Source organism: Eucyclogobius newberryi, unplaced genomic scaffold, assembly GCF_026437365.1.
Source record: "Eucyclogobius newberryi isolate DKJ021-1_F unplaced genomic scaffold, fEucNew1.0.hap1 SCAF_9, whole genome shotgun sequence".
NCBI lineage: Eukaryota > Metazoa > Chordata > Actinopteri > Gobiiformes > Gobiidae > Eucyclogobius > Eucyclogobius newberryi.
This window is the reverse complement of record NW_027316532.1, coordinates 15535814-15554794: the sequence shown is the minus strand read 5'-3', so window position 1 is coordinate 15554794 and position 18981 is coordinate 15535814. Positions and strand designations below refer to the sequence as shown.

General features: G+C 54.4%; 1 protein-coding gene across 1 annotated transcript in view; it reads right to left on the bottom strand.

Moving 5' to 3' along the window:
- Positions 1-18981, bottom strand: part of frem1b (Fras1 related extracellular matrix 1b) — a 122702-nt gene that overhangs the window by 81637 nt on the left and 22084 nt on the right. Inside the window, exon 5 of the mRNA XM_072437955.1 lies at positions 16318-16547. Within this exon, the coding sequence (XP_072294056.1) occupies positions 16318-16547 (230 nt within the window). The remainder of the gene's footprint in view (positions 1-16317; positions 16548-18981) is intronic.

The window sequence follows — 18981 nt, the reverse complement described above, 5'->3', positions numbered from 1 at the left end:
GACAACGCTCTGGACACGTGAACGCTCTGGATAACGCTCTGGACACGTGGACGCTCTGGACACGTGGACGCTCTGGACAACGCTCTGGACACGTGAACGCTCTGGACAACGCTCTGGACACGTGGACGCTCTGGACACGTGAATGCTCTGGACACGAGAATGCTCTGGACATTTGGACACTCTAAACAACGCTCTGGACACATGAACGCTCTGGACATGTCAACGCTCTGGACAACTCTCTGGACACGTGGACGCTCTGGACACGTGGACGCTCTGGACATGTGAACGCTCTGGACAACACTCTGGACATTTAGATGCTCTGGACATTTGGACGTTCGGGACAAGACTCTGGACACATGAACGCTCTGGACACGTGAACGCTCTGGACAGATGAACGCTCTGGACAACACTCTGGACATTTAGATGCTCTGGACAAGACTCTGGACACGTGAACGCTCTGGACATGTGAACGCTCTGGACACGTGGACAGTCTGGGCGTGTGAACGCTCTGGACACGTGGACGCTCTGGACACGTGAACGCTCTGGACACGTGAACGCTCTGGACAACACTCTGAACATGTGAACGCTCTGGACATGTGGACGCTTTGGACAAGGCTCCGAACATGTGAACGCTCTGGACCTGTGGACGCTCTGGACACGTGAACGCTCTGGACACTTGAATGCTCTGGACACGTGAACACTCTGGACAACGCTCTGGACACGTGAACGCTCTGGACACGTGAACGCTCTGGACAACGCTCTGGACACGTGAATGCTCTGGACACGTGGACGCTCTGGACAACGCTCTGGACACGTGAACGCTCTGGACACGTGGACGCTCTGGACATGTGAATGCTCTGGACAACGCTCTGGATACGTGGACGCTCTGGACACATGAACGCTCTGGACAACGCTCTGGACACGTGAACGCTCTGGACAACGCTCTGAACACGTGGACGCTCTGGACACGTGGACGCTCTGGAAATGTGAACGCTCTCGACAACACTCTGGACATTTAGATGCTCTGGACATTTGGACGGTCTGGACAAGACTCTGGACACGTGAACGCTCTGGACACGTGGACGCTCTGGACACGTGGACGGTCTGGACATGTGAACGCTCTGGACAACGCTCTGGACACGTGGACGCTCTGGACACGTGAACGCTCTGGACAACGCTCTGGACACGTGAACGCTCTGGATAACGCTCTGGACACGTGGACGCTCTGGACACGTGGACGCTCTGGACAACGCTCTGGACACGTGAACGCTCTGGACAACGCTCTGGACATTTAGATGCTCTGGACATTTGGACGGTCTGGACAAGACTCTGGACACGTGAACGCTCTGGACACGTAAACGCTCTGGACATGTGAACGCTCTGGACACATGGACGCTCTTGACATGTGAATGCTCTGGACATGTGAATGCTCTGGACATTTGGACACTCTAAACAACGCTCTGGACACATGAACGCTCTGGACACTTGAGCGCTCTGGACACGTGAACGCTCTGGACACGTCAACGCTCTGGACACGTGAATGCTCTGGACATATGAACACTCTGGACAACACTCTGGACACGTGAACGCTCTGGACACGTGAACGCTCTGGACAACGCTCTGGACACGTGAATGCTCTGGACACGTGGACGCTCTGGACAACGCTCTGGACACGTGAACGCTCTGGACACGTGGACGCTCTGGACACGTGGACGGTCTGGACATGTGAACGCTCTGGACAACGCTCTGGACACGTGGACGCTCTGGATACGTGAACGCTCTGGACAACGCTCTGGACACGTGAACGCTCTGGATAACGCTCTGGACACGTGGACGCTCTGGACACGTGGACGCTCTGGAAAAAGCTCTGGACACGTGAACGCTCTGGACAACGCTCTGGACACGTGGACGCTCTGGACACGTGAATGCTCTGGACACGAGAATGCTCTGGACATTTGGACACTCTAAACAACGCTCTGGACACATGAACGCTCTGGACATGTCAACGCTCTGGACAACTCTCTGGACACGTGGACGCTCTGGACACGTGGACGCTCTGGACATGTGAACGCTCTGGACAACACTCTGGACATTTAGATGCTCTGGACATTTGGACGTTCGGGACAAGACTCTGGACACATGAACGCTCTGGACACGTGAACGCTCTGGACAGATGAACGCTCTGGACAACACTCTGGACATTTAGATGCTCTGGACAAGACTCTGGACACGTGAACGCTCTGGACATGTGAACGCTCTGGACACGTGGACAGTCTGGGCGTGTGAACGCTCTGGACACGTGGACGCTCTGGACACGTGAACGCTCTGGACAACACTCTGAACATGTGAACGCTCTGGACATGTGGACGCTTTGGACAAGGCTCCGAACATGTGAACGCTCTGGACCTGTGGACGCTCTGGACACGTGAACGCTCTGGACACTTGAATGCTCTGGACACGTGAACACTCTGGACAACGCTCTGGACACGTGAACGCTCTGGACACGTGAACGCTCTGGACAACGCTCTGGACACGTGAATGCTCTGGACACGTGGACGCTCTGGACAACGCTCTGGACACGTGAACGCTCTGGACACGTGGACGCTCTGGACATGTGAATGCTCTGGACAACGCTCTGGATACGTGGACGCTCTGGACACATGAACGCTCTGGACAACGCTCTGGACACGTGAACGCTCTGGACAACGCTCTGGACACGTGGACGCTCTGGACACGTGGACGCTCTGGAAATGTGAACGCTCTCGACAACACTCTGGACATTTAGATGCTCTGGACATTTGGACGGTCTGGACAAGACTCTGGACACGTGAACGCTCTGGACACGTGGACGCTCTGGACACGTGGACGGTCTGGACATGTGAACGCTCTGGACAACGCTCTGGACACGTGGACGCTCTGGACACGTGAACGCTCTGGACAACGCTCTGGACACGTGAACGCTCTGGATAACGCTCTGGACACGTGGACGCTCTGGACACGTGGACGCTCTGGACAACGCTCTGGACACGTGAACGCTCTGGACAACGCTCTGGACACGTGGACGCTCTGGACACGTGAATGCTCTGGACACGAGAATGCTCTGGACATTTGGACACTCTAAACAACGCTCTGGACACATGAACGCTCTGGACACGTCAACGCTCTGGACAACTCTCTGGACACGTGGACGCTCTGGACACGTGGACGCTCTGGACATGTGAACGCTCTGGACAACACTCTGGACATTTAGATGCTCTGGACATTTGGACGTTCGGGACAAGACTATGGACACATGAACGCTCTGGACACGTGAACGCTCTGGACAGATGAACGCTCTAGACAACACTCTGGACATTTAGATGCTCTGGACAAGACTCTGGACACGTGATCGCTCTGGACATGTGAACGCTCTGGGCACGTGGACAGTCTGGGCGTGTGAACGCTCTGGACACGTGGACGCTCTGGACACGTGAACGCTCTGGACACGTGAACGCTCTGGACAACACTCTGAACATGTGAACGCTCTGGACATGTGGACGCTTTGGACAAGGCTCCGAACATGTGAACGCTCTGGACCTGTGGACGCTCTGGACACGTGAACGCTCTGGACACGTGAATGCTCTGGACACGTGAACACTCTGGACAACGCTCTGGACACGTGAACGCTCTGGACACGTGAACGCTCTGGACAACGCTCTGGACACGTGAATGCTCTGGACACGTGGACGCTCTGGACAACGCTCTGGACACGTGAACGCTCTGGACACGTGGACACTCTGGACATGTGAATGCTCTGGACAACGCTCTGGATACGTGGACGCTCTGGACACATGAACGCTCTGGACAACGCTCTGGACACGTGAACGCTCTGGACAACGCTCTGGACACGTGGACGCTCTGGACACGTGGACGCTCTGGAAATGTGAACGCTCTGGACAACACTCTGAACATTTAGATGCTCTGGACATTTGGACGGTCTGGACAAGACTCTGGACACGTGAACGCTCTGGACACGTAAACGCTCTGGACATGTGAACGCTCTGGACACGTGGACGCTCTGGACATGTGAATGCTCTGGACATGTGAATGCTCTGGACATTTGGACACTCTAAACAACGCTCTGGACACATGAACGCTCTGGACACTTGAGCGGTCTGGACACGTCAACGCTCTGGACACGTGAACGCTCTGGACAACGCTCTGGACACGTGAATGCTCTGGACACGTGGACGCTCTGGACAACGCTCTGGACACGTGAACGCTCTGGACACGTGAATGCTCTGGACAACGCTCTGGACATCGCTCTGGACACGTGAATGCTCTGGACACGTGGACGCTCTGGACAACGCTCTGGACACGTGAACGCTCTGGAAACGTGGACGCTCTGGACACGTGGACGGTCTGGACATGTGAACGCTCTGGACAACGCTGTGGACACGTGGACGCTCTGGACACGTGAACGCTCTGGACAAAGCTCTGGACACGTGAACGCTCTGGACAACGCTCTGGACACGTGGACGCTCTGGACACGTGGACGCTCTGGACAACGCTTTGGACACGTGAACGCTCTGGACAACGCTCTGGACACGTGGACGCTCTGGACACGTGGACGCTCTGGAAATAGGAACGCTCTGGACAACACTCTTGACATTGAGATGCTCTTGACATTTGGACGGTCTGGACAAGACTCTGGACACGTGAACGCTCTGGACACGTCAACGCTCTGGACACGTCAACGCTCTGGACAACACTCTGGACATTTAGATGCTCTGGACATTTGGACGGTCGGGACAAGACTCTGGACATGTGAAGGCTCTGGACACGTGAACGCTCTGGACATGTGAAGGCTCTGGAAACGTGGACGCTCTGGACACGTGAATGCTCTGGACACGAGAATGCTCTGGACATTTGGACACTCTAAACAACGCTCTGGACGCATGAACGCTCTGGACACGTGAACGCTCAGGACACGTCAACGCTCTGGACAACGCTCTGGACACGTGGACGCTCTGGACATGTGGACGCTCTGGACACATGAACGCTCTGGACACGTCAACGCTCTGGACACGTCAACGCTCTGGACAACGCTCTGGACACGTGGACGCTCTGGACACGTGGACGCTCTGGACATGTGAACACTATGGACATGTGAACGCTCTGGACATGAGAACGCTCTGGACAACACTCTGGACATTTAGATGCTCTGGACATTTGGACGCTCGGGACAAGACTCTGGACACGTGGACGCTCTGGACACGTGGACGCTCTGGACACGTGAACGCTCTGGACACGTGAACGCTCTGGACACGGGAATGCTCTGGACAACGCTCTGAACATGTGAACGCTCTGGACATGTGGACACTTTGGACAAGGCTCTGAACATGTGAACGCTCTGGACATGTGGACGCTCTGGACACGTGAACGCTCTGGACACGTGAATGTTCTGGACACGTGAATGTTCTGGACACGTGAGCGCTCTGGACAACGCTCTGAACATGTGAACGCTCTGGACATGCGGACGCTTTGAACAAGGCTCTGAACATGTGAATGCTCTGGACACGTGGACGCTCTGGACAACGCTCTGAACATGTGGACGCTTTGGACAAGGCTCTGAACATGTGGACGCTCTGGACACGTGAACGCTCTGGACACGTGAACGCTCTGGACACGTGAACGCTCTGGACATGTGGACGCTCTGGACACGTGAACGCTCTGGACACGTGAATGCTCTGGACACGTGAGCGCTCTGGACACGTGAACGCTCTGGACACGTGGACAGTCTGGGCATGTGAACGCTCTGGACACGTGGACGCTCTGGACATGTGAACACTATGGACATGTGAACGCTCTGGACATGAGAACGCTCTGGACAACACTCTGGACATTTAGATGCTCTGGACATTTGGACGCTCGGGACAAGACTCTGGACACGTGAACGCTCTGGACACGTGGACGCTCTGGACACGTGAACGCTCTGGACACGTGAACGCTCTGGACACGGGAACGCTCTGGACAACGCTCTGAACATGTGAACGCTCTGGACATGTGGACGCTCTGGACACGTGAACGCTCTGGACACGTGAATGTTCTGGACACATGAATGTTCTGGACACGTGAGCGCTCTGGACAACGCTCTGAACATGTGAACGCTCTGGACATGCGGACGCTTTGAACAAGGCTCTGAACATGTGAATGCTCTGGACACGTGGACGCTCTGGACAACGCTCTGAACATGTGGACGCTTTGGACAAGGCTCTGAACATGTGGATGCTCTGGACACGTGAACGCTCTGGACACGTGAACGCTCTGGACACGTGAACGCTCTGGACATGTGGACGCTCTGGACACGTGAACGCTCTGGACACGTGAATGCTCTGGACACGTGAGCGCTCTGGACACGTGGACAGTCTGGGCATGTGAACGCTCTGGACACGTGGACGCTCTGGACACGTGAACGCTCTGGACACGTGAACGCTCTGGACAACGCTCTGAACATGTGAACGCTCTGGACATGTGGACGCTTTGGACAAGGCTCTGAACATGTGAACGCTCTGGACATGTGGACGCTCTGGACACGTGAACGCTCTGGACACGTGAATGCTCTGGACACGTGAGCGCTCTGGACAACGCTCTGAACATGTGAACGCCCTGGACATGTGGACGCTTTGAACAAGGCTCTGAACATGTGAATGCTCTGGACACGTGGACGCTCTGGACAACGCTCTGAACATGTGAACGCTCTGGACATGTGGACGCTTTGGACAAGGCTCTGAACATGTGGACGCTCTGGACACGTGAACGCTCTGGACACGTGAACGCTCTGGACACGTGGACGCTCTGGACACGTGAACGCTCTGGACAAAGTTCTGGACACGTGAACGCTCTGGACAACGCTCTGGACACGTGGACAGTCTGGGCATGTGAACGCTCTGGACACGTGGACGCTCTGGACACGTGAACGCTCTGGACACGTGAACGCTCTGGACAACGCTCTGAACATGTGAACGCTCTGGACATGTGGACGCTTTGGACAAGGCTCTGAACATGTGAACGCTCACGTGAACGCTCTGGACAACGCTCTGAACATGTGAACGCTCTGGACATGTGGACGCTTTGGACAAGGCTCTGAACATGTGAACGCTCTGGACATGTGGACGCTCTGGACACGTGAACGCTCTGGACACGTGAATGCTCTGGACACGTGGACGCTCTGGACAACGCTCTGAACATGTTAACGCTCTGGACATGTGGACGCTTTGGACAAGGCTCTGAACATGTGGACGCTCTGGACACGTGAACGCTCTGGGCACGTGAACGCTCTGGACACGTGAACGCTCTGGACATGTGGACGCTCTGGACACGTGAACGCTCTGGACACGTGGACGCTCTGGACACGTGGACGCTCTGGACAACGCTCTGGACACGTGGACGCTCTGGACACGTGAACGCTCTGGACAACGCTCTGGACACGTGAACGCTCTGGACAACGCTCTGGACACGTGGACGCTCTGGACACCTTGACGCTCTGGAAATGTGAACACTCTGGACAACACTCTGGACATTTAGATGCTCTGGACATTTGGACGGTCTGGAAAAGACTCTGGACACGTGAACGCTCTGGACACGTAAACGCTCTGGACATGTGAACGCTCTGGACACATGGACGCTCTGGACATGTGAATGCTCTGGACATGTGAATGCTCTGGACATTTGGACACTCTAAACAACGCTCTGGACACATGAACGCTCTGGACACTTGAGCGCTCTGGACACGTGAACGCTCTGGACACGTCAACGCTCTGGACACGTGAATGCTCTGGACATATGAACACTCTGGACAACAGTCTGGACACGTGAACGCTCTGGACACGTGAACGCTCTGGACAACGCTCTGGACACGTGAATGCTCTGGACACGTGGACGCTCTGGACAACGCTCTGGACACGTGAACGCTCTGGACACGTGGACGCTCTGGACACGTGGACGGTCTGGACATGTGAACGCTCTGGACAACGCTCTGGACACGTGAACGCTCTGGATAACGCTCTGGACACGTGGACGCTCTGGACACGTGGACGCTCTGGACAACGCTCTGGACACGTGAACGCTCTGGACAACGCTCTGGACACGTGGACGCTCTGGACACGTGAATGCTCTGGACACGAGAATGCTCTGGACATTTGGACACTCTAAACAACGCTCTGGACACATGAACGCTCTGGACACGTCAACGCTCTGGACAACTCTCTGGACACGTGGACGCTCTGGACACGTGGACGCTCTGGACATGTGAACGCTCTGGACAACACTCTGGACATTTAGATGCTCTGGACATTTGGACGTTCGGGACAAGACTCTGGACACATGAACGCTCTGGACACGTGAACGCTCTGGACAGATGAACGCTCTGGACAACACTCTGGACATTTAGATGCTCTGGACAAGACTCTGGACACGTGAACGCTCTGGACATGTGAACGCTCTGGACACGTGGACAGTCTGGGCGTGTGAACGCTCTGGACATGTGGACGCTCTGGACACGTGAACGCTCTGGACACGTGAACGCTCTGGACAACACTCTGAACATGTGAACGCTCTGGACATGTGGACGCTTTGGACAAGGCTCCGAACATGTGAACGCTCTGGACCTGTGGACGCTCTGGACACGTGAACGCTCTGGACACGTGAATGCTCTGGACACGTGAACACTCTGGACAACGCTCTGGACACGTGAACGCTCTGGACACGTGAACGCTCTGGACAACGCTCTGGACACGTGAATGCTCTGGACACGTGGACGCTCTGGACAACGCTCTGGACACGTGAACGCTCTGGACACGTGGACGCTCTGGACATGTGAATGCTCTGGACAACGCTCTGGATACGTGGACGCTCTGGACACATGAACGCTCTGGACAACGCTCTGGACACGTGAACGCTCTGGACAACGCTCTGGACACGTGGACGCTCTGGACACGTGGACGCTCTGGAAATGTGAACGCTCTCGACAACACTCTGGACATTTAGATGCTCTGGACATTTGGACGGTCTGGACAAGACTCTGGACACGTGAACGCTCTGGACACGTGGACGCTCTGGACACGTGGACGGTCTGGACATGTGAACGCTCTGGACAACGCTTTGGACACGTGGACGCTCTGGACACGTGAACGCTCTGGACACGTGAACGCTCTGGATAACGCTCTGGACACGTGGACGCTCTGGACACGTGGACGCTCTGGACAACGCTCTGGACACGTGAACGCTCTGGACAACGCTCTGGACACGTGGACGCTCTGGACACGTGAATGCTCTGGACACGGGAATGCTCTGGACATTTGGACACTCTAAACAACGCTCTGGACACATGAACGCTCTGGACACGTCAACGCTCTGGACAACTCTCTGGACACGTGGACGCTCTGGACACGTGGACGCTCTGGACATGTGAACGCTCTGGACAACACTCTGGACATTTAGATGCTCTGGACATTTGGACGTTCGGGACAAGACTCTGGACACATGAACGCTCTGGACACGTGAACGCTCTGGACAGATGAACGCTCTAGACAACACTCTGGACATTTAGATGCTCTGGACAAGACTCTGGACACGTGAACGCTCTGGACATGTGAACGCTCTGGACACGTGGACAGTCTGGGCGTGTGAACGCTCTGGACACGTGGACGCTCTGGACACGTGAACGCTCTGGACACGTGAACGCTCTGGACAACACTCTGAACATGTGAACGCTCTGGACATGTGGACGCTCTGGACACGTGAACGCTCTGGACACGTGGACGCTCTGGACACGTGGACGCTCTGGACAACGCTCTGGACACGTGGACGCTCTGGACACGTGAACGCTCTGGACACGTGAACGCTCTGGACAACGCTCTGGACACGTGAACGCTCTGGACAACGCTCTGGACACGTGGACGCTCTGGACACCTTGACGCTCTGGAAATGTGAACGCTCTGGACAACACTCTGGACATTTAGATGCTCTGGACATTTGGACGGTCTGGACAAGACTCTGGACACGTGAACGCTCTGGACACGTAAACGCTCTGGACATGTGAACGCTCTGGACACATGGACGCTCTGGACATGTGAATGCTCTGGACATGTGAATGCTCTGGACATTTGGACACTCTAAACAACGCTCTGGACACATGAACGCTCTGGACACTTGAGCGCTCTGGACACGTGAACGCTCTGGACACGTCAACGCTCTGGACACGTGAACGCTCTGGACACGTCAACGCTCTGGACACGTGAATGCTCTGGACATATGAACACTCTGGACAACACTCTGGACACGTGAACGCTCTGGACACGTGAACGCTCTGGACAACGCTCTGGACACGTGAATGCTCTGGACACGTGGACGCTCTGGACAACGCTCTGGACACGTGAACGCTCTGGACACGTGGACGCTCTGGACACGTGGACGGTCTGGACATGTGAACGCTCTGGACAAAGCTCTGGACAAGTGGACGCTCTGGACACGTGAACGCTCTGGACAACGCTCTGGACACGTGAACGCTCTGGATAACGCTCTGGACACGTGGACGCTCTGGACACGTGGACGCTCTGGACAACGCTCTGGACACGTGAACGCTCTGGACAACGCTCTGGACACGTGGACGCTCTGGACACGTGAATGCTCTGGACACGAGAATGCTCTGGACATTTGGACACTCTAAACAACGCTCTGGACACATGAACGCTCTGGACACGTCAACGCTCTGGACAACTCTCTGGACACGTGGACGCTCTGGACACGTGGACGCTCTGGACATGTGAACGCTCTGGACAACACTCTGGACATTTAGATGCTCTGGACATTTGGACGTTCGGGACAAGACTCTGGACACATGAACGCTCTGGACACGTGAACGCTCTGGACAGATGAACGCTCTGGACAACACTCTGGACATTTAGATGCTCTGGACAAGACTCTGGACACGTGAACGCTCTGGACATGTGAACGCTCTGGACACGTGGACAGTCTGGGCGTGTGAACGCTCTGGACACGTGGACGCTCTGGACACGTGAACGCTCTGGACACGTGAACGCTCTGGACAACACTCTGAACATGTGAACGCTCTGGACATGTGGACGCTTTGGACAAGGCTCCGAACATGTGAACGCTCTGGACCTGTGGACGCTCTGGACACGTGAACGCTCTGGACACGTGAATGCTCTGGACACGTGAACACTCTGGACAACGCTCTGGACACGTGAACGCTCTGGACACGTGAACGCTCTGGACAACGCTCTGGACACGTGAATGCTCTGGACACGTGGACGCTCTGGACAACGCTCTGGACACGTGAACGCTCTGGACACGTGGACGCTCTGGACATGTGAATGCTCTGGACAACGCTCTGGATACGTGGACGCTCTGGACACATGAACGCTCTGGACAACGCTCTGGACACGTGAACGCTCTGGACAATGCTCTGGACACGTGGACGCTCTGGACACGTGGATGCTCTGGAAATGTGAACGCTCTCGACAACACTCTGGACATTTAGATGCTCTGGACATTTGGACGGTCTGGACAAGACTCTGGACACGTGAACGCTCTGGACACGTGGACGCTCTGGACACGTGGACGGTCTGGACATGTGAACGCTCTGGACAACGCTCTGGACACGTGGACGCTCTGGACACGTGAACGCTCTGGACAACGCTCTGGACACGTGAACGCTCTGGATAACGCTCTGGACACGTGGACGCTCTGGACACGTGGACGCTCTGGACAACGCTCTGGACACGTGAACGCTCTGGACAACGCTCTGGACACGTGGACGCTCTGGACACGTGAATGCTCTGGACACGAGAATGCTCTGGACATTTGGACACTCTAAACAACGCTCTGGACACATGAACGCTCTGGACACGTCAACGCTCTGGACAACTCTCTGGACACGTGGACGCTCTGGACACGTGGACGCTCTGGACATGTGAACGCTCTGGACAACACTCTGGACATTTAGATGCTCTGGACATTTGGACGTTCGGGACAAGACTCTGGACACATGAACGCTCTGGACACGTGAACGCTCTGGACAGATGAACGCTCTAGACAACACTCTGGACATTTAGATGCTCTGGACAAGACTCTGGACACGTGAACGCTCTGGACATGTGAACGCTCTGGACACGTGGACAGTCTGGGCGTGTGAACGCTCTGGACACGTGGATGCTCTGGACACGTGAACGCTCTGGACACGTGAACGCTCTGGACAACACTCTGAACATGTGAACGCTCTGGACATGTGGACGCTTTGGACAAGGCTCCGAACATGTGAACGCTCTGGACCTGTGGACGCTCTGGACACGTTAACGCTCTGGACAAGTGAATGCTCTGGACACGTGAACACTCTGGACAACGCTCTGGACACGTGAACGCTCTGGACACGTGAACGCTCTGGACAACGCTCTGGACACGTGAATGCTCTGGACACGTGGACGCTCTGGACAACGCTCTGGACACGTGAACGCTCTGGACACGTGGACACTCTGGACATGTGAATGCTCTGGACAACGCTCTGGATACGTGGACGCTCTGGACACATGAACGCTCTGGACAACGCTCTGGACACGTGGACGCTCTGGACACGTGGACGCTCTGGAAATGTGAACGCTCTGGACAACACTCTGGACATTTAGATGCTCTGGACATTTGGACGGTCTGGACAAGACTCTGGACACGTGAACGCTCTGGACACGTAAACGCTCTGGACATGTGAACGCTCTGGACACGTGGACGCTCTGGACATGTGAATGCTCTGGACATGTGAATGCTCTGGACATTTGGACACTCTAAACAACGCTCTGGACACATGAACGCTCTGGACACTTGAGCGGTCTGGACACGTCAACGCTCTGGACACGTGAACGCTCTGGACAACGCTCTGGACACGTGAATGCTCTGGACACGTGGACGCTCTGGACACGTGAACGCTCTGGACAACGCTCTGGACACCGCTCTGGACACGTGAATGCTCTGGACACGTGGACGCTCTGGACAACGCTCTGGACACGTGAACGCTCTGGAAACGTGGACGCTCTGGACACGTGGACGGTCTGGACATGTGAACGCTCTGGACAACGCTGTGGACACGTGGACGCTCTGGACACGTGAACGCTCTGGACAAAGCTCTGGACACGTGAACGCTCTGGACAACGCTCTGGACACGTGGACGCTCTGGACACGTGGACGCTCTGGACAACGCTTTGGACACGTGAACGCTCTGGACAACGCTCTGGACACGTGGACGCTCTGGACACGTGGACGCTCTGGAAATAGGAACGCTCTGGACAACACTCTTGACATTGAGATGCTCTTGACATTTGGACGGTCTGGACAAGACTCTGGACACGTGAACGCTCTGGACACGTGAACGCTCTGGACACGTCAACGCTCTGGACAACACTCTGGACATTTAGATGCTCTGGACATTTGGACGGTCGGGACAAGACTCTGGACATGTGAAGGCTCTGGACACGTGAACGCTCTGGACATGTGAAGGCTCTGGAAACGTGGACGCTCTGGACACGTGAATGCTCTGGACACGAGAATGCTCTGGACATTTGGACACTCTAAACAACGCTCTGGACACATGAACGCTCTGGACACGTGAACGCTCAGGACACGTCAACGCTCTGGACAACGCTCTGGACACGTGGACGCTCTGGACATGTGGACGCTCTGGACACATGAACGCTCTGGACACGTCAACGCTCTGGACACGTCAACGCTCTGGACAACGCTCTGGACACGTGGACGCTCTGGACACGTGGACGCTCTGGACATGTGAACACTATGGACATGTGAACGCTCTGGACATGAGAACGCTCTGGACAACACTCTGGACATTTAGATGCTCTGGACATTTGGACGCTCGGGACAAGACTCTGGACACGTGGACGCTCTGGACACGTGGACGCTCTGGACACGTGAACGCTCTGGACACGTGAACGCTCTGGACACGGGAACGCTCTGGACAACGCTCTGAACATGTGAACGCTCTGGACATGTGGACACTTTGGACAAGGCTCTGAACATGTGAACGCTCTGGACATGTGGACGCTCTGGACACGTGAACGCTCTGGACACATGAATGTTCTGGACACGTGAATGTTCTGGACACGTGAGCGCTCTGGACAACGCTCTGAACATGTGAACGCTCTGGACATGCGGACGCTTTGAACAAGGCTCTGAACATGTGAATGCTCTGGACACGTGGACGCTCTGGACAACGCTCTGAACATGTGGACGCTTTGGACAAGGCTCTGAACATGTGGACGCTCTGGACACGTGAACGCTCTGGACACGTGAACGCTCTGGACACGTGAACGCTCTGGACATGTGGACGCTCTGGACACGTGAACGCTCTGGACACGTGAATGCTCTGGACACGTGAGCGCTCTGGACACGTTAACGCTCTGGACACGTGGACAGTCTGGGCATGTGAACGCTCTGGACACGTGGACGCTCTGGACATGTGAACACTATGGACATGTGAACGCTCTGGACATGAGAACGCTCTGGACAACACTCTGGACATTTAGATGCTCTGGACATTTGGACGCTCGGGACAAGACTCTGGACACGTGAACGCTCTGGACACGTGGACGCTCTGGACACGTGAACGCTCTGGACACGTGAACGCTCTGGACACGGGAACGCTCTGGACAACGCTCTGAACATGTGAACGCTCTGGACATGTGGACACTTTGGACAAGGCTCTGAACATGTGAACGCTCTGGACATGTGGACGCTCTGGACACGTGAACGCTCTGGACACGTGAATGTTCTGGACACGTGAATGTTCTGGACACGTGAGCGCTCTGGACAACGCTCTGAACATGTGAACGCTCTGGACATGCGGACGCTTTGAACAAGGCTCTGAACATGTGAATGCTCTGGACACGTGGACGCTCTGGACAACGCTCTGAACATGTGGACGCTTTGGACAAGGCTCTGAACATGTGGACGCTCTGGACACGTGAACGCTCTGGACACGTGAACGCTCTGGACACGTGAACGCTCTGGACATGTGGACGCTCTGGACACGTGAACGCTCTGGACACGTGAACGCTCTGGACACGTGAGCGCTCTGGACACGTGAACGCTCTGGACACGTGGACGCTCTGGACACGTGAACGCTCTGGACACGTGAACGCTCTGGACAACGCTCTGAACATGTGAACGCTCTGGACATGTGGACGCTTTGGACAAGGCTCTGAACATGTGAACGCTCTGGACATGTGGACGCTCTGGACACGTGAACGCTCTGGACACGTGAATGCTCTGGACACGTGAGCGCTCTGGACAACGCTCTGAACATATGAACGCCCTGGACATGTGGACGCTTTGAACAAGGCTCTGAACATGTGAATGCTCTGGACACGTGGACGCTCTGGACAACGCTCTGAACATGTGAACGCTCTGGACATGTGGACGCTTTGGACAAGGCTCTGAACATGTGGACGCTCTGGACACGTGAACGCTCTGGACACGTGAACGCTCTGGACACGTGGACGCTCTGGACACGTGAACGCTCTGGACAAAGTTCTGGACACGTGAACGCTCTGGACAACGCTCTGGACACGTGGACAGTCTGGGCATGTGAACGCTCTGGACACGTGGACGCTCTGGACACGTGAACGCTCTGGACACGTGAACGCTCTGGACAACGCTCTGAACATGTGAACGCTCTGGACATGTGGACGCTTTGGACAAGGCTCTGAACATGTGAACGCTCACGTGAACGCTCTGGACAACGCTCTGAACATGTGAACGCTCTGGACATGTGGACGCTTTGGACAAGGCTCTGAACATGTGAACGCTCTGGACATGTGGACGCTCTGGACACGTGAACGCTCTGGACACGTGAATGCTCTGGACACGTGGACGCTCTGGACAACGCTCTGAACATGTGAACGCTCTGGACATGTGGACGCTTTGGACAAGGCTCTGAACATGTGGACGCTCTGGACACGTGAACGCTCTGGGCACGTGAACGCTCTGGACACGTGAACGCTCTGGACATGTGGACGCTCTGGACACGTGAACGCTCTGGACACGTGAATGCTCTGGACACGTGAACGCTCTGGACACGTGAACGCTCTGGACAAGTGGACGCTCTGGACACGTGAACGCTCTGGACACGTGAATGCTCTGGACACGTGGACGCTCTGGACACGTGAACGCTCTGGACACGTGGACGCTCTTGACATGTGGACACTGCACACATCTGCTGACCCGTTTGTCTCCAGACTGTGTGAAGTCTCTGACCTGGTGTGGTCGTCCAGGTGTGTGACGTATCCTCCTGCAGGGGGTGCTGTGATGTTGAACACCAGTTTTTCCTGCGGCGTCTCAGCGTCCTTTGCGTCCAGCGTCGCCACGGTGACTGGCGTTAAGACAAACTGGTCCACTTCCAAGATTGAGGACGCCATGAAGGAGGCGCGAGGAAGCTGGTCAGGGAGTCCAGGGTTTATCCTGACCGGGATCCAGAAGGACTCGGACTAAGGAGGGAGAAAACAGAGTCTAAACCAGGTCTGAACCAGGACTAAAGCAGGACTAAACCAGGTCTAAACCAGGTATAAAGCAGGACTAACGCGGGACTAAAGCGGGACTGAAGCTGGACTGAAGCAGGACTAAACCAGGTCCAACCCAAGTCTAAACCGGGTCTAAAGCAGGACTAAACCAAGACTAAACCAAGACTAAACCAGGACTAAACTAGGTATAAAACAGGACTAAAGCGGGACTAAAGCAGGACTAAAGGAGGTCTAAACCAGGACTAAATCAGTTCTAAAGCAGATCTGAAACAGGAATAAACCCGGTCTAAAGCAGGACTAAACCAGGTCTAAAACAAGACTAAAGCGGGACTAAAGCAGGACTAAACCAACACTAAACCAGGACTAAAGCGGGACTAAAGCAGGATTAAAGCAGGTCTAAAGCAGGAATAAACAAGGTCTAAAGCAGGACTAAACCATGACTAAAGCATGTCCAAATCAGGTCTAAAGAAGGAATAAAGCAGGTCTAAACCAGGTCTAAACAAGGACTAAACCAGGACTAAACCAGGACTAAATAAGGTCTAAACCAGGCCTAAAGCAGGTCTAAACCAGTTGTAAACAGGGTCTAAAGCAGGACTAAACCAGGACTAAACCAGGTCTAAAGCAGGACTAAACCAGGTCTACACCGGGACTAAAGCGGGACTAAAGCAGGACTAAAGCAGGACTAAAGCAGGTCAAAACCAGGACTAAAGCAGGTCTAAACCAGGACTAAAGCGGGACTAAAACAGAACTAAAGCAGGTCTAAAGCAGGACTAAAGCAGGACTAAACCAGGACTAAAGAAGGTCAAAACCAGGTCCAAAGCAGGACTGAAGCAGGTCAAAACTAGGTCTAAACCAGGACTGAAGCAGGTCTAAAGCAGGACTAAACCAGGTCTAAACCGGGTCTAAACCAGGACTAAACCAGGAGTAAATCAGGTCTAAAGCGGGACTAAAGCAGGACTAAACCAGGACTAAACCAGGTCTAAAGGAGGACTAAAGCGGGACTAAAGCGGGACTAAAGCGGGACTAAAAAAGGACAAGGAATAAAGCAGGTCCAAAGCAGGACTAAAGCAGGACTAAAGCAGGACTAAACCAGGACTAAAGCTAGACTAAAGCAGGAATAAAGCAGGTTTAAAGCAGCTCTAAAGCAGGACTAAAGCAGGTCCAAACCAGGTCCTAAGCAGGAATAAAGCAGGTCCTAAGCAGGACTAAAGCAGGTCTAAACCAGTTCCAAACCAGGACTAAAGCAGGTCTAAAGCAGGTCTAAAGCAGGACTAAACCAGTTCTAAATCAGGTCTAAACTAGGTCTAAACCAGGTCTGAACCAGGTCTAAACCAGGAAAAAACCAGGTCTAAAGCAGGACTAAAGCGGGACTAAACCAGGACTAAACCAGGAGTAAACCAGGTCTAAAGCGGGACTAAAGCAGGACTAGAGCAGGTCCAAACCAGGACTAAACCAGATCTAAAGCAGGACTAGGGCAGGTCTAAACCAGGACTAAACCAGGTCTAAAGGAGGACTAAAGCGGGACTAAAGCGGGACCAAAGCGGGACTAAAAAAGGACAAGGAATAAAGCAGGTCCAAAGCAGGACTAAAGCAGGACTAAAGCAGGACTAAACCAGGACTAAAGCTAGACTAAAGCAGGAATAAAGCAGGTTTAAAGCAGCTCTAAAGCAGGACTAAAGCAGGTCCAAACCAGGTCCTAAGCAGGAATAAAGCAGGTCCTAAGCAGGACTAAAGCAGGTCTAAACCAGTTCCAAACCAGGACTAAAGCAGGTCTAAAGCAGGACTAAACCAGGTCTAAATCAGGTCTAAACTAGGTCTAAACCAGGTCTGAACCAGGTCTAAACCAGGACAAAACCAGGTCTAAAGCAGGACTAAAGCGGGACTAAACCAGGACTAAACCAGGAGTAAACCAGGTCTAAAGCGGGACTAAAGCAGGACTAGAGCAGGTCCAAACCAGGACTAAACCAGATCTAAAGCAGGACTAAAGCAGGTCTAAACCAGGACTAAACCAGGTCTAAAGGAGGACTAAAGCGGGACTAAAGCGGGACTAAAGCGGGACTAAAAAAGCACAAGGAATAAAGCAGGTCCAAAGCAGGACTAAAGCAGGACTAAAGCTAGACTAAAGCAGGAATAAAGCAGGTTTAAAGCACGTCTAAACCAGGACTAAACCAGGTCTGAAGCAGGACTAAACCAGGTCTAAAGCAGGAATAAAGCGGGACTAAAGCAGGACTAAAGCAGGACAAGACCAGGACTAAAGCAGGTCTAAAGCAGGTTTAAAGCAGGACTAAACCATGACTAAAGCATGTTCAAATCAGGTCTAAAGAAGGAATAAAGCAGGTCTAATGCGGGACTAAACCAGGACTAAACAGGAGTAAACCAGGTCTAAAGAGGGACTAAAGCA